The sequence below is a fragment of the Hipposideros armiger genome, unplaced genomic scaffold (genome assembly GCF_001890085.2).
Source record: "Hipposideros armiger isolate ML-2016 unplaced genomic scaffold, ASM189008v1 scaffold_60, whole genome shotgun sequence".
NCBI lineage: Eukaryota > Metazoa > Chordata > Mammalia > Chiroptera > Hipposideridae > Hipposideros > Hipposideros armiger.
The window spans coordinates 3,293,223-3,310,888 of NW_017731410.1; the positions used below are offsets into that span (position 1 = coordinate 3,293,223).

At 41.6% G+C, this 17,666-nt stretch overlaps 1 protein-coding gene across 8 annotated transcripts in view; it reads right to left on the bottom strand.

Annotated features, from left to right (window-relative positions):
• Window positions 1-17,666, bottom strand: part of ARL15 (ARF like GTPase 15) — a 397,343-nt gene that overhangs the window by 351,443 nt on the left and 28,234 nt on the right. The window contains exons 2-3 of one of the 8 annotated variants that reach the window (XM_019641457.1): window positions 14,876-14,893; window positions 12,025-12,081 (exon numbers count right to left, since the gene is read on the bottom strand). The exons of 6 other annotated variants lie outside the window; for them this stretch is intronic. In XM_019641457.1, coding sequence (XP_019497002.1) covers window positions 12,025-12,078 — 54 coding nt within the window. In that variant the 5' untranslated portion in view covers window positions 12,079-12,081; window positions 14,876-14,893. The remainder of the gene's footprint in view (window positions 1-12,024; window positions 12,082-14,875; window positions 14,894-17,666) is intronic. One more of the 8 variants, XM_019641456.1, reaches the window with a different exon arrangement.

Below are 17,666 nucleotides of genomic sequence, written 5' to 3' on the forward strand. Positions count from 1 at the left end.
CTAGACTGAAGAACAAAACGACAGCAACTTGTCTGTTCCCCTTCCCCCAATTCCCCAGCGCTGTTCCCATCCCCCCAATTCCCCAATAAAAAAATCTTAAAAAAAAAATAAGCAAATGAGAATAGAAGTTCTGCTACAGTAATACCACTCGATTCTTTCACCTTCCTCCTAATCATATGATAAAAATCGTATTGTGGCTTATCAATGTTATTTTTAACAATCAGCTGACAAGTTAAGGATATTCATCTTCAATGTTGTTGACAGTAAAGAACCGAACATGATTTATCTGGTCTAGTCGTATGAGAGTCATTCACTTTCTCAACACCAACACCATGTTTTGAATTTTTCCTTTGTTTTGTGCCCTAGAGGTTTTCAAACCTGCAGGCCAATGCATCCTGATAATTCAGAAGTGAGGCTTTCTCCTAACTGGGCATAGGATGGCTGGGAAAGGGGAGGTAATAAAACAGAAGCTACAGGGAGGGACACTGATTTCCTTACAATGCTATCAATGCCCACATAACTTTGAAAAGGTCTTTGTATATCCCAGGAGCGTGTATACCCATTTCAACACACTGATTAGAGCTCTGTTCGCTCATTTGTTCATTCCACAAGTATTGACTAAGCACCTGCAACATACTGGATGGTTATATAATAAGTACTGGAGATAGAGCAGTGAACAAAATAAGTGAAACTCCCTGACTCCATGGACCCTGCCTTCCATGGACCAAGTGGGATGCACAGGCTGTGAGATCTGTGATTGGTGCTGCAGCCAGAGCTGCCCCAGCCTCCTGGTATCTGAGCAAGGCAGTGTTCTCTCCACCCCCAAAAAGTGTATGCCCAGCTTGTTAACAAACAGTTATGGAGCAACTACTGTAAGCTAGAGCCCTAGCTAAACCCCAAGAAATACAGAGGACACAGACCAATTCTCCAGTATGCAATAAGCATGAACTCCACAAAGTCTCTCATTCAGGTTCACACTGTATACTAGTTTAAGTTGGTGTTTAAATAAAGTTGAGCTCCACAAAGGAAAGACCAAAACATCACCATGGTCAATTATATTTTCCTCTATATACATAATATTAATCCATTGGCTCTGCTTGAAATCTAAAATACAATTTTGTCCTAAGCTACAGATGTGAATCAACCATATCCTGGATAGTGACTGCATCCTAGAATAATTTTTAATCACTAACAAAAACAAGTTAATCTCCCTGTCAAGAGAAAAGTACAAGTCCTCAGGCCTAAACACTAAACATCTGTCAAGAAAACAAACTCCACCATCCATGAAGAGACAACATAAAAATGCATGTTTCCTGGGGTCAGCCGAGTGGCTCAGTTGGATAAGAGTGCGAGCTCTGAGCAACACAGTCGTCGGTTCCATTCCCACATAGGCCAGTGAGCTGCGCCCAAGCTGAGCTGCCGCTGAGCTGCCAACAGGTGGCAGGATGGCTCAGCCAGTGAGACAACATGCTCCTAACAATAAGGTTTCCAGTTTGACTCCCGCATGAGATGGTGGGCTGCACCCCCCACAACTAAGACTGAACATGGCACCTTGAGCTGAGCTGCCAACAGGCGGCCAGATTGGTGACTGGACTTGGAGCTGAGCTAGCTGCACCCTCCACAACTAAGACTGAAGGACAACAACTTGGCTATCCTCCTTCCCCAATTCCCCAATAAAATCTTAAAAAAAAAAAAATGCACATTTCCTAAGGTAGAAATTTCCACCTAGATATGTAAGGGCCACCATGTTATTTAAATAGGAAAACTGAAAATATTTTAAGTTCCCAAGTTAAATGGCTCTAAATGTTTCTTATCAAGAAAAGAGCCTCTTCACCCAACCACACAGCTACACTGATAATTATCAAAAGAAATTTCACAAAGGCCCTTTGTAAAAAATAACCTTCATGTAACTACTAGCCAATTTTCTACTGCCTCTTTTTTGTTTTGCCTTAAAAAAATACTATTTACAGTCAGGAAATCAGAATGCTACATTTCATATATAAAGTTTAGTTAATAGAGAATATATAATTAGAATTTCTTCTCCACTAGTGATAACATACTTGCAGTTATAGTCACTATTTCACACTATGAAGCCTTGAAAGTAAAGGCAGCTAACAGAGTGAGAAGAGCCATCTACCTACCATAAGACAGAACAAACACTGAAAACTGAACTCTTTACTTTGCCTTCAATTGCGCAATAGCCTAGACAAAAATAACGACCTGGGATAGAATGTATTGTTTATTAATACTGTGATTCAAATGAGGGAAAATACTCTTTAAGGTTCCATCTAGATAAAAATATTGCAAGTCTAAAAACATTCCAAACTTCAGGAAGCCACATTAAATTTCGTGCCTTACCTGACCTCAAAACATGCTACAAAGTTATAACAAAAAGACACCCTTTATGTAGTAAGTGCATAAGGGATACTATAGGCTCTAAATAGAGTACAGTCTTGTGTGTGAATTTTGGGTACAGCCAGAACATATCAGCCTTGGATTTAGGTTAATTATGAATATATATATGTAACCAATGGTAAAATAAATTGGTATTATCACATATCCCTGATGACATGCACTGAGGATACAATGTCACCTACATAAAATTCCTGCCAGGGCCGGCCGAGTGGCTCATTTGGTTAAGAGCGCAAGCTCTGAGCAACAGAATCACCAGTTGGATCCCCACATGGGCCAGTGAGCTGTGCCCAAGCTGAGCTGCCGCTGAGCTGCCAACAGGTGGCAGGATGGCTCAGCTGGTGAGAGCACGTGCTCCTAACAGGGTTGCCTGTTTGAGATGGTGGGCTACACCTGCCCACAACTAAAGACTGAACTCGGCACCTTGAGCTGAGCTACCTCCTGGGTGGCTCAGAGGATAGAGCAGGTGCTCTCAACGAGACTGCTGGTTCGACTTCTGCATGGGATGGTGGCTATGCCCACCCACAACTAAATGAACACAGCACCTTGAGCTGAGCAGCACGACTGGACTTGGAGCTGAGCCCTCGACAAGATTGAAGGACAACTTGGCTGTTCCCCTCCCCCAATTCCCCAATAAAATCTTTTAAAAAATAAAAATTAAAAAATAAACTAAAATAAAACCCCTGCCAAAAATGTTTAACATGAATCTAATCATGAAGAAACAATTACACAAATCTAAGCTGAAAGATATTCTCCAAAATAGCTACCTGATCTTTTTAAAAATGTCATTGAATACAAGACAATAAAATGTTGAGAAACTTTTCCAGGTTAAATTACACAAACTCATATTGAACATCTACTGTCTGGAAGGCAGTAAAGTGTGGTGGCTAAGGGATTAGAACCTGGTATAAATCAGTTCAAATTCTAGCTCCAAATCCTGTCTCCACCATGTGGGAAAGACGTTTAACCATGCTTTGCCCCAGTTTCCTCTCTATAAAACGAGAATAGTACCTTCTTTGAAAGATTGCACAGTTGAATGAATTCACTTATAAAGGCCTTAGTGCACTTAGTAAGGGATCGGTATAAGTCAGTAGTGATAATAATGATGATAATGGTTAAGAGCCATCAGATACCAGGGGGAGGACACAGGGAAACAGAATGGCATAGCCACTGCCCTCACTGGACAGTTAGAGAAAACTAACAGGCAGTTCTAAGGCAGTGTGTTACAGGCGCTTTGGCTGACGAAAGGCTCTCAATTGCAAAGACAGGGAACACCTAGAAAGATCGTTTAACCCAGGTGTTGGAGGTCGTGGAAAGCTTCCCAGAAGAGGTGACAGCTGATCATTCCAGAATGAGAGAGATTAGCACACACAAAGTGCTGGAAGGAAAAAAATGTTACAGACCAGGAGTGGAAAATAGATGTGTATGCCGGGAATATATAATGCTGCAGTTGTTAGCAAGGAAGGAAAGACAATGGGTAAATGGATAAACATGGCCTGCTCATGGGGGACCCCTTATAAACTACGTTAAGGATTCTGGGCTTTCATTGTAACTGAGAACAATGGGAGGCTTCTGAGGGGTTTTCAGCATAAGCAGGTGTGCATTTCATAGGCTATGCTGGTTGCAGAGTGAAGAAATGGAGTCAAGACTGGAAAGAGAAGACTAGCTCAGAGGAGGCTGTTCTAGGGTTTTCTAGACAAGAAATGGTGGTGCTAGAACTCAGGGAATAGCAGCAATGAGGGGAGATGACCAGGATGAGAGTCCAAACCTGGGGACTGATGAGATGGCGAGGCAGGGGAGAGCTGAGGACTGGCACCAGTTCCTGTGTGGTAGCTGGATGGGCCGTTGTGCCAGTTGCTGAGAAAGGAAGCAGGGGACATGAGCAGGTTTAGGGGTAGAGGGAGAGTGAGTTCAGTCCGGGTCAGAGTCCACAAGAAGGGCCACTCCGGTGGAGCCATGCTGGAGTCACAAAGGTCTGCTGCAGACAAGCCTTGATCTTGAGAGAAAAGGATACATTCTGCATTTCCCAGAAGGAAACACCTAAACCAAACAGATTTTATCGTGCTCTTAACTGGGCTCCAATTTCAAAAGATGATTAAAAAAAAAAAATTGGCAGGCCCCTCAATTTCACTCATTTCGTGGTGTAAATCTTTTTCTGTATAAACAGACATTAGGAGGGATATTTGTGGCTCTCAACAGGTTCATTAAACTTAAAACTTAAATTCCCCTGCCAGGAAAGTTAGCCAGGTATTCTTACTCGAGAACATGATTTTGTTTATTAAAAATCACCCTTCCTGGGCTGGCCGAGTGGCGCATTGGTTAAGAACTGGCTTGGGATGCCAGAGGGCCCCGGTTCGGATCCCACATATGAGGGCCAGTGACACTGCCCTCTACAGCTAAAATGCTGAACGACAGCTCGACCTGGAGCTGAGCTGCCCTGAGTTGCTGGTGACAGCATGGGCTGCAGTCCCCTGCTGCAGTGGGCTGCCATGAGCTACCGTGTGTAGCCGGCAGCTAGTGTGAGCTGCCAGCAGCCGCCGTGAGCGGCTGTCCAGAGGCCGGCAACTGACCTGCCTCGCCCAGGAAGAGCGCAATGATGGTGCCAGCTTGGACCAATGGAGCAACGTCCTCCACAACTAGACTGAAGAACAAAACAACAGCAACTTGTCTGTTCCCCCTCCCCCGGTTCCCCAATAAAAATCTTTAAAAAAAAAATCAAAAAAAAAAAATCACCCTTGCTGCCACACTGTATTCATTCAATATGTGCATTGACAAGGCGACAGGCAACACCGACTGTTCTAGAGGCTTTCCTCAAGGTGCCCAGCCCGGTCTGATAGCTAAAGCACAGATCCATCTGCCTTAGCTCATTTCCTCGTGAAAAAGACAGCAAACTGTCCCCCAATGTCCATTCTCTTCTCCCCTTTAGAAATAGAATTACCAGGGCCGGCCGAGTGGCGCGATGGTTAAGAACTCGCTTGAGATGCCAGAGGGCCCCGGTTCGGATCCCACATATGAGGGCCAGTGACACTGCCCTCCACAGCTAAGATGCTGAACAACAGCTCGACCTGGAGCTGGGCTGCCCTGAGTCGCCGGCGACGGCGTGGGCTGCAGTCCCTGCGGCAGTGGATTGCCATGGGCTACCATGTGTGGCCAGCAGCCAGCGTGAGCGGCCAGCAGCCACAGTGAGCGGCCGTCCAGAAGCCGGCGACTGATCTGCCTAGCCAGAGAAGAGCGCAATGATGGTGCCAACTTGGGCCAGTGAAGCAACATCCTCCACAACTAGATTGAAGAACAAAAAAAAAAAACGACAGCAACTTGTCTGTTCCCCTTCCCCCAATTCCCCAGCACTGTTCCCATCCCCCCAATTCCCCAATAAAAATCTTTAAAAAAAAAAAAAAAGAAAAAGAAATAGAATTACCAGTCTTAGATCCTTACTAAAGTTCCCATTTCCAGCCTCCTTCGTAGTGACGTAGTCACGTGACTCAAGTTCCGGCACCGGGAAGTGAGGGGAAATGACGTGTGCAACCTCCAGGTCACACCCACCAAGGGACCGGCTTGGCCTCCACTTCCTCTTTCCCACAGACTAACAAAGAAGTGGGAGAGCTGAGCCACCCTCCGGTGGCTCATGAGCAGAAGCACCTAGGCAATGGAAGAACGATCTAGAGCAGCAGTTCTCCACCTTCCTAATGCCACGACCCCTAATACAGTTCCTTGTGTTGTGGTGACCCCCAACCATAAAATTATTTTCGTTGCTACTCTATAACTGTAATTTTGCTACTGTTATGAATCGTAATGTGAATATCTTTTTGTTTTCTGATGGTCTTAGGAGACCCCTGTGAAAGGGTCGTTCAACCCCCACAGGGGTCGCGACCCACAGGTTGAGAACCGCTGCTCTAGAAGGAGCCTGAGTCCCTGGCGTTCTCATGAAGCTAAGGGTTAGGCTCCTGACTACCAACTCGCATTTTTATATGAAATAGAAACTTACTCTGTTTAAGCCACTGTTATTTTGATCTTTATTACAACAGCCAAACTAATACCATAATTAACCTCTGCTCCGCTCAAGTCCACAATGTGCAGAATTTCTTCAATGAAGACGTGCCTCCCTCTACCTTGGGAGCTTTGCATTTCTTTAGCATGACTGCAGACATCTCAGCATTCCACACTGTTTACAATAAATAAGCAGAATAAGACTAATAAAAAGGCACGGTCAACGCCATCCCTGTCCACATGGTCATGTATTAAAACTGCTTTTTCATTTGTTGCTAGAGCCAGTATTTGCAGAGCCCAAAAGCAGGACTTCCAGCCTGTCTGACAAATACTTAACCTTGATGTTATACGTGATGATGACAACCTAAACCCAGCATTGGGACTTGCCTACCTTGATGCTCTTCCCCTCCAGGAATGACAAATGGTGCCGAGTCCTCTATGCTTTCCTCTTGGGTGCCAGTGGCAGGTAAAATACTATTTCCCTTCCCCTCCTCCACAAGGTGTCCATGTCCTACTCCCCCAGATCTGTGAATATGGTACCTTAAGTGGCAAAGGGGGCTTTGCAGATATGATGAAGGCTCTGGAGATGGGAAGGTTAGCCTGGATTATGCAGGTGGGCCCAAGTTAACACAAAGGTCCTTATGAAGAGGAAGACTAGAGGGTCAGATGTGTCAGAGGAGGAGATCTAGTGATGGAAGAGATATGACAACGGAAGCAGAAGGTGGAATGATGCCATTGCTGGGAGGCGACCATGAGCAAAGGAATGCAGGCAGCCACCAGAAACCCAAAAGGGCAAGGATTGGCTTTTCCTCTCAGAGCCCCGGGAAAGAACGCGGCCATGTCAACATCTTGAGTTTAGCCTAGCGACACCCACTTCAGACGTCTGACATCCAGATCAATAAGAGAACACATTTATGTTGTGTTAAATCATTAAGTCTGTGTTAATTTGTTGCAGCAGCAATAGGAAACAAATAGTATCCTTATATGTAGCACTATTTAGTGTAAGAACCCAAATCCAAGTTTAGGGTAGGATTTGTTCAGCCCTAAAGAGGTAAACTGAAATAAATGGGTTTATTAATATACAATGTTATTAATAGCATTATTGATAATATGCAATTGTTTTGCCATTCTATTATAATAGTTCTCTCCCTGTCCTCTCCTAAAAAAAAAAAAATTTAACAGAACTTGAATATGGGCAGTGTGGCAGGTACAAGCACATGTTAATAGTTGGATAAAAGGATAATCACTGTCCACTGCCAAGTGAATCTTTATCTCAGAATGAATCTGAGGCTGTTTCTACAAACTCTGATATTGTTCTAAAAGATGAATGTTTTCTCTGCCAGTAAAACAGCATTTGATACTTTCTGCAAATTCGAAAGATGAATTTAAGGAGTTTTTAAAGCTCTTATTACTAACTAACCATGCATGATATTTTACTGGTATTATTTAGTTCAAATCTCATTCATCACTAGGTTGAATTTTAGTTCATGCAGGTGCTGGGTCCAGAGAGGCAACTCTCAGGCCATGGGGCCCACGTGCTTTAAACAGTGCCATCCTGGAGCGAGGAAGATGCACTGACCCGGCTTCATTCATGGAAGGCCTCTTAGCTTCTAGCTTTGATCAACAGGATTCACAACCTAACAGGAAGGGGGCTAGATGGTCCAATTACCACTCCAGCCTTCGTCTTGCCTCTAGCCACCACCAGCTGGCTGCCCATCACTGTGCTTCTGGCTCTATGGAGGTTAGAGTTCCCAGCTGAGGGCAACTGCAGGTCCCTTTGAGGACACTTGTTCTGACGTTCCGAAGGGAAGTCCTAAGCTCTGCTCTAGCTTGCCCTCTGGCCCAGAGCTAATGCACACCTGACCACAGAAAGTTCATTTCAAGATCACTTTCTCAAGGATGGCCTGTTTCCATTGCCAGGATTTCATAAAATCATAGACCCACAATTGTAATGTAAACTCGTGGCCTGGGCTTACTTCCCCTCCTTCCTCCTGACCAGAACCCAGTGAGTGTTGTTTAATACCCAGAATAGTCTAGACCCACGCAACAGGACTCCTTTTGTTTCAAAAACTAAATTACTTCTTTGTAATACATCATGATAGCACATCCGAGAGAACACAAACTACCTCCTCTGCTAACTACACTGCACAGGAAAGAAAGTTATCTCCTCAATGCAGACGTTTGGTTCTAAATATGTTTCTTTCCTGCTTTGCTCTGTTTCAACTTGTTCTAGGATTTGGTAGATGTTATAACTCCATCACTAATGATGTGCACCTGTCCCCCCTACCTGTGCCTCAGTTCCTGCCTAGAAAACTGAGGTCCATTTATTTTCTCCAGCCTCCCGAGTTAAGACACTGTAAATAAGTATCATTTCCTTTCAATGTCTAGAGAAAGCTCTGTCTACTCCAAACGTTGAAGAGAAGAGTGGATGGCAGGCACAAGAGGTCCTTTGTTATCTGTAATACTTACTGCAATTTTTAATGCTTAAAGCTAAAGCTTGGTATGCATTCACCTGTATATAACACATTTATGTGACGCCTTCCATGTTTTCAGTGTGTCTGTCCTATATAGTCCATTTTGGTCTTACTCATTCCAGATTATGGATTCCTAATATGTGAAAACTGCAGCTTTTCTTACTTAAGTGCTGTTATTTGGCAATAATGATTGAAACACACAGAAATAAAAGTCAGGTCAACCATCTAACACCGTTTCTCATCCCATAAACTCATGCATAAATTCTTCTTAAATTTCCTCCTCTATTTTTGGTTTTATTTAGAGCTTGGCATTTATTTTCAACAGGTGACAAAAAAAATTTTCAGATTGGTTTATGTTCTTTATTTGCAATTCATAAGGTTCCTCCCCCCCCCCCCTTTCCTTTCTCTACACTGCTCAGGCCGCCATAACAAAATACCACAGACTGGGTAGCTTAAACAACAGACATTTCTTTCTCACAGCTCTAGAGGCTAGAAGTCCAAGATCAGGGTGTCAGCTTGGTTGGATTCTGATAAGAGCTCTTTTCCAGGCTTTGCCTTCTTGATGTGTCCTCATGGCACAGAGAAAGCGATAGAGAGGGCTAACTCTCTGATGTCTTTTCTAAGGGATGATCCCATCAAGAGGACCTCACCCTCTTGACTATATCTAAACCTGAATATTTCCCAAAGGCTCCCTCTCTAAATGCCATCACATTGGGGGTTAGGGTTTAACATATGGATGGGGTGGGGGGAACAGGACACAATTCAGTCCATAGCACTCGCCTTTTAGAGACAATTTTTATTTGTCTTAGATAAAAGACAGATAGTGTATGGCCAGAGCTTCTTCATTAAATAAGCCGAGACTGAATACCTGCGCAGTCCCAGGCTAAGTGGTAAGTATTCAAGGATAACTAAATACAACTCTTGACATCAACAGTCCAGGATTCTCCGATTCTAGTTGTAAATAACCCTAATGGAGTTGACTCCCTGAGGCCCCCACACTCAGATTTCCAGCCTGGAGAAGCACAGGTGACAAACAGCCTCCAGCTGCCACAGCTTCAGGTCCACTGTGGCACGCATGCTGCATCTGTGCTTCTGCTGGGCTGCTGCCAGCCAGCGCCTGGGCACGCAGAGGTCCTGGAGTCAGGCCTTTCCTGCCCACTGTCCGACTCCTCGAACAGGCAGCTTTGCTCAGGGAGGCCCCATCAGTCCAGGCAAGAACCTGGCTGCAGATGAATGCTCTGAAGGCTCTTTTCTCAAGCCTCCTTCCAGCTCTCCCTTCCCAGAAGTCAGGCATAGTCAGAGGGCCCTCTCTACCTTCTTCTGTTCTCTCTCCCTGGGTCCATCACTGACGTTTCTCTAATTTATCTCTTGCATGCCTAATCCCAGTTTGGCATTTGCTTCCCAGAGGACCCTTCCTGCCCCCCAAAAAAGAAAAAATTACACTCAAAAAGTAACTTCACATAAAATAACAAAAAAGTATGTCTAGCTCCCACGTAACCTATTCATCTAACTGGGGACAAACATCACCCAATTTAGTTTTAAGACTGCAAATGATATACACAAAATCCAGCATCTTGAAAGAATATGTAAAATACATATAAAGATACTCAGCTGAGTCACGCAGCTAAAACAAAAAATGATAGAAGGAATAAAGAAAACCTGTTTCTTCTTAAATTCAAACAAAGGCAAAACTGAAAACTGTATTTACTTTAACATCACTGAACATACCTTTTGAGCCACGTGCCAAATGCTGTGCAAGGGACTGTGAAGGACGCAAAGATAAGAACGAGTGGGGGTCCCTGCCCTCAAGGCATTTATATAATATGTGGTCATATCATTTATTCATAATTCTTGCTTCATTCATTCTAAACAATTCCCTTAAACTTTTGGCATACATATATTCATAATCTTCTGTGCAAGGTAAATGAGAAGCAAAAATCACTTTAAGTCTTTTAAAATCCTTCCGTAATAAATAATTTGGTCTTCGTAAGTAAACATCACTATGTTTCCTGCCACAGGCTCCCCTCCCCAGGATTTCAAAGGGAAAAAGCCAAGGCACTTTGTCACTGAATTTTAAGATTAGAAAAGTCCTTTAATGGCCACCTACATAGACAACCCCATAATCCAGAATTAAGAAACAGGCTCAGGGCATTTCAGTCAACTGACACAGACTTTGACATATTTTCTTTTTTGTTGTGCAGGACGTCATACATACAAAAAAGTGTATTAAGCAAATATGTAGTTTCAAGAATAACTAGAAAGCCAACACCATGTGCCCACCATTGAAATTAAGAAGTAGATATTACTAATAAAGCCTCATCCTTCCCTCCACTCTCCCAGAGCCGAATTACTCAGCCTCAGCACTGCTGACATTTTGGGCCAGATCATTCTTAAGTGCTTAACCAGAGTATTGTTGCATGTTTAGCAACACTCCTGGCCTTGACCTACTCATACCAGTAGCATACCAACGCCACCCTCGGGTGTGGCAACCAAAAATGTCTCTCGACATTGCCATACATCCCCTAGAGGGCAAAAGCACCCTGTGGAGAACTGCTGCCTTAGATGCAACCACATCCACATTTCTGCTTTCCTTTAGAGTTTATCCACCAATACACGTAACCCTAAAACAATGTATTGCTCAGTTGTACTGTTTTTGAACTTGAAATGAAATCATACTGCGTGTATTTTCCTGTGACTTGTTTTTTTTTTTCATTTAACATTACGTTTGTAAAATGTATCCATTGTGTGTTACATAGCTGTAGTTCCTATATATTATTTTTAGCTCATATAATGTAACTGCTGTATGGCATCTTACAAAATTAAAGTTCCACTATTTACTAATCCAGTCTATTACAGATGGATATTTACATTATTTCTAATATTTTGCTTTTATGAATACTTCTGCTAGGAGTAGTCCCAGCATAGGTCTTCTTATAATTACGCCATGTCTGTGAGGTATACACCCAGGAGTGGATTTGCTCGGGTCATAGAATGCACTGGTATTCAACTTGATCATTTTCCCAGTGGCTGCATACTCTACACTCCCACTGGCAGTGGAGGGCAATTCTCATAGCTCCACGTGCTCTCCAGTGCTCATTTCTTCATTTATATTTTCATGACACTTGGTACTGCAAAAATATACATTGCTTACCGTGTAAATGCCAATTCTACAAACAGCAAATGAGATCTGGATACATTCAGACATTCTCTACAAGATTAAAATAAGAATAAGAGATTACAACTAAATGTTTGTCCCATGGAACTGACTACCCGCCTTCCCCTTGTCTTGCTTCCCTCTTTAAAGAAAATCTGCTGTATTCTGACATCTGCTTTATGAGCCAGGGGATGAATGTTTTCCTTCTCTCAGCTTTTTCCAGGCCAGCTCAAATAAGACAGGGATAATCAAGTGCACGGCATAGTGCTTCATCGTGGGACTATAAAGCAGATACTTCATCCTCCAATTCAATAGCATCATTTAAAGAATGTGATTTACTGTAATGTTTTGGTTTTGCTTCTTTTAAATCCTGTTCTAATATCTGATTTTTAATAATAAATTCTTTGACTGCTAGCAGTAGCATTATAGGCATTTTTTTTTTTTTTTTTTTTTTTTTTTTAGTTCATGATGATCTTACCAGCTCATAAATGTCTACAATCCTTACAGAAAAGTAACCTTTGTAAAAAAGGAAAAGCTTATCATAGTTATACCCTAAAAATTTTGAATGGGCTGAATTTAGACAGAAGACTGAGGTCCTGGTTTCAGAATATCAATAACAGTACTCAATTGCAAATTCACAACTTCTCACTCCCAAATCAAGTTCAGATTTCTAAAACTCATGCCCACTCACAAAACCATGCATACCAAACATGAGTATTCATTTATTTTCTTTTAATTGGAGGAATGTTTTTAGCACATTTAATTGGCATGTAATCAAAATAATCCTAATTTTACACAGTCAAACATTGCTATTATGGTTTACTGCTGTCAAGTAAAAGCGTCTCCATAAAGTTCATAATGTCACAAATCTCAGCAATCGTGGTTGTATCCATTGTGCCAAGGAAGCAGAGATACGGCATCCCTGGTTCCCATGGTAGCCAGAAGGCTTCCAAAGATGCATTCCTTCAGAAGGCCAAGAAATCATATCCGACTGATTCTGCAAAAGGCTCTGCCTCTTTAGAAATCCATAAGAAACTGAATTCTGTAGGATTAAAAAATTGGTATGGAAAATATTGAGAGCCAAAGGCTATGGACATGGACATTCAAAATAAAAATTACATAAAATTATGTAATTAATTACATAAATAAAACAAATAAATTACATAAATAAAAAATTAAGCTCAAATTTGTTGGGTGAAGTTCTTCAACTCAAGGTAAACTTTCAAATATTCCAAACATTCACTGGTGCTATCGTTCAAACAAATCGCTAATGATACAATATTGGAATATCATTTCTATTATTAAGGTACCATTATTATCATAACACTATCGGATTTCTTCATTTTCCATGAAATATGCTATTAAAAACCGCCCAAGGCAATGCCACTGGCCTCCGCGGAGCTGCAAGAACGCTCATTACCTTGTGCGATAGCCATTCCTCCTTCCCATCTGTGGAAATGACCCCAATTTGTACTTTTGCACAAATTGAATTATTTAACAACTCGCTCAGTAAGCTGGCAAGGTCATTTTTCCCTAAGTGAAAAATAGCTATCTTATTTTATGTCACCTGGAATAGATAAAAGAGTCTATTTCCCAGGTTTCCTTAAGGCTAGGGACTGTCAGGTGGTTCAATTCTCCATAATGAATCGCAGTGAAGGATGCGTAATGGGAACTGACTCAATAAGGACCCACTCTGCTCTTCCGCCTTACCTACTTTTTCCAGTCTGTACCTGAGACTTAAGGTAGCTCCAGGACTTGGATTATGATCACCCTGAGAGAGGTTGGTATATAGGGTTGGAGCCCAAGGATGAGGGAGCCTGGGGACACGAATGACAGCAGAGCTGCCACAATACCCTCCCCCAGACTTTGAACATGAAATAGAAATGAACCTCTAATTTGTTTAAAGACTGTTGCGTGTCTCTCTCAGCCTACTAATACTAACTGCTCCAGAGCAAGATTTTTTTTTTAAAGTGTCCCAGAGCCATAAAAGAAAGAACCCTACCATTTGTCATTAGAGTAACTCTTTCAAAGGTGGACACATTATTTACTCTATAGTTACTAAAAACCTACTTTCTACTCCTCCTCCTTTTTCACATTCCCAAAATGTACAAGTATTGTTATTGGGATTGCCAAAATTATTACCCTGAAAACCCTCAACTTATTTTGCATAATTTTTTTTTCTGACTCGCTTTATTACCTCATTCTCTCTCTAACCTCTAATCCTTGCAAATACTGCCTTATCCCTAAACATCCTACCTCAGACCAAGTAGCACATCTATCATCCAAACTCCAAATTCATTCTAACATTAATGTTCTCGTGAGTGGCCCCTTCACTCTAATTAGAGGGTGTCAGATATAAAGAGGTATTTAAAAGCATAACCAGACTTCCTTTGGTCATGGTATAGAAACTGGTAATAAATTTAAATTTAGCTCATGTTCTTTCCCTATATCGATGCTCTAGTTGCAAGAACCCATTTCCCATTTTATTCTCATTGTAAACCCATTATACATGGGACATAATGCATAACTTAAAATGAAAGAGGAATAGTTGATTCTTCCCAGTTAAAGAATGAATCTCTACTCTAGATAAACTCTGACCCAGTAGCCCCTAAATCAGCATTCACAGATCTACATCTAGACTTGCCTAAGAACTAAAAAATATTATTTCAAAAATAATAACCTTCAGAACAATCTCCTCTGCTGCTTCATCTAATGAAAATGCAAGAGGGATGCTGTCAAAAGCAAGTCACAGATTGGTTAAAATCTGTTAAGATAGATCTGTAGAAAATAATGTAATCCAGAAGTAAAGGAAAAGAACACTCAATTGGAAATTGATGTGATTACTTACAGTTTATTGTTGTTCTCCCTAAGAAATTTCAAAGGTAAGCATGAAAATAAAGGAGAAAAAAAAATCTTCAACGAGATGGCAGAATGTAAATGTTATTTACTATACAATCTAAAAAAATTGATTTCAAGGCATAACAAACTTCCGTTCCATCAGAGGATGAAAAAACACACTAATTTTTTCTAAAAGAGCTATTTTTAAAATAGTTTAAATATATTGATATGCTGTACAATCCCTCATCCTGATCTAAAACAACATGATGGTTGTGTTTCTTGATTTTCTCCTCTAATTTTGCATGTAATGAAAATAAAAGGTTAATATAGCCAAGCCAACAACAACTCTTCCGAGCACCAAGGCCAATGCGTTAGGACAGGGGCAACAAGAAACGGGAAGGGAGAGCAGGCAAACGCCGCTGGAGGCCCATGCATGGATCAGCTGTCTCCAAACGCAGCTAAGATCCAGCATTTTCTCTTGACAGCATCCCAGAACAAATGGGTTGGAAGCAAAGATGCAGGACTTGGGGAATTGTGGTGAGAGAAGACCTGTTCTAGTGCATTCCAAAGTGCATGGCCACTCCAAAGTGCTAAGTGAGTGTGTGGAATCCTCTCTGAAGAAAGGTCATGGGTGTCATTATGCTTTAGTCACTCCTCCAGATAAACAAAAACAAACCCTTGGGAAGCCACCCACTTCAGAACTAGTATGGCCTGTTGATGTTGTGACTGAAAACATTAACAGTGAATTACTTGACAATTAACTCCCTTAGTGCCTCAAAAGGTTACTTTCCCCAAATGGGGAAAGTTTAAAAATAAAAACAACTCATAAACTTATATTTAAAAATAAAATGAAGTCTTGTTTACAAAATGTAGAGGATTTTGCTCAATATCTATTGTATAGCTTCTTCAGACAAGCAAGGATGGTGATGATCAAATTGGAAAAAAAATATTTGCATCTAAAGCAAAGCTAACAAGATTGGTCTCAACATTTTCTAAAACGTTTTCAGTTGTAAGAGTGCTGCCGTCATCCCAAGAGCATTTATATTTCCCAAGCAATCTACAACTGTCCATAGATGAAATATGTACGAGTTCAACCAGTAATTCAAAAAGGAATCATTGTCCTCACCTGTTAAAAAAATAATAATCTTCAGCACATGATCTCTTTGTGAAATTCATTCGCAAAGATTTGAAAATGCTGTCTAGCAGAAATAACCTCAGAGATTTAAAAAGTCATCTAGCAAAAATAACCAAACAAGCATCATATCGGAATTTACAGATTTCATCCTAGCAAAATTTTAGCTAATCTTCTGCAAAATGGCACTAAAAGTCACATGTAATATACAAACAAAAGGAGATTTTGGCTCAGGGCAGGTCAGAACAGTTTTCTTTCTGAAAATTCTGATGAAAGAGTATGGGAAGTAGAGAAGAAATCCTTGTCTAATTTACCAGATTAAATAAGTAGTGCCACTTACCTTGAAGGTTTTATTCCTTCACTTTCTATCAGGCACTGCAGATAAAAAAATGCAACCCAAGAAAAGAAAAAAAAATGCTGAGCATCATCAAATGTGACAGGTATTGCTAGGTAAATATTGGGTATACAAAGATAAATAGGACCCAAGCTCTGGCAACAACAGTCTTCTAGCTCAGGAGAGAGCAGTAATTTAACAGACCTGTGACAGACAATAGCAACATAAATGTGTTCAGCATAATAAGAGGTATGCTGAGAGGGTTTTAGGGAGATAGTAGGAGCACTGAATCCATTATAAGGGTGTCAGGAAAAGATTTTCTAGAGGAGGAACCTCCTGAATAGAGTCATAAAAGATTAGTGACAACAGGAGTAAAATCTGCAAGAAACATCACAGAATATGCAAGCATTGGAGGGTGACTGCTGTAGCCTTAAACACCCTCCTATTCTTTTCAAATCACCTCTCAATCTCATATCAGTTACTCATGCTTGTTGACTATCTACACACTATCTAAAATTCATTCATATTACTACACAAAGCATTCTCATTTTAAGATTTATCTCTGACTCCTTGCAAAGGAAGTTTTATTTGTCAGGGACTACGCATGTCGGTCACATCATAAAAGCCTGTTCTGGCTCTATACCCTTGCAGATGAAAAGGCCCACCAGCAAGACTGCCGCAGCTAATTAAACTAGCAGGCCATCCATCCTCAAGCTGCCCAACAACCACGGTGTGGCCCAGCAGGAAGGGCTAGCTAGCTACACCAACCATATTCTCGCTCTCAAAAATTTGAGTGGAAAAATATCACAACGATGAAGCAGTTAAGCAGTGGGCAGTGAAGCTTAGCGAATACAAAAAGTAAAGCTATTAAGTAAGCTCACAACCATGAAGAATCATAGCTACCAAAACTTATGAGGAAGTCAAAAACATGAAAAAAGAAACTATGTAGAAAAGATATACAAAGCAGAGGAAAAGAATAATCCTGCTAATAATCTCAATCGAAGTAGACCCAGAGAGATACAGGTATGCGAAGAATGGCTGAACACAGTTGCAGAGAATTCTGTTTCTCAGTGAAAAAATTATATTCTTCAGCTTCCTTTGCAGCTAGGCATGGCAATGTGACCAACTGCTGGTAAATGAGATATAATCTGAAGCCTTAAAAGTCTTCCAGGAGGGGGCCGGCCGAGTGGTGCGATGCTTAAGAGCTGGCTTGGGACGCCAGAGGGCCCCAGCTCGGATCCCACATATGAGGACCAGTGACACTGCCCTCTACAGCTAAGATGCTGAACAACAGCTCAACCTGGAGCTGGGCTGCCGTGAGTCGCTGGCGACGGC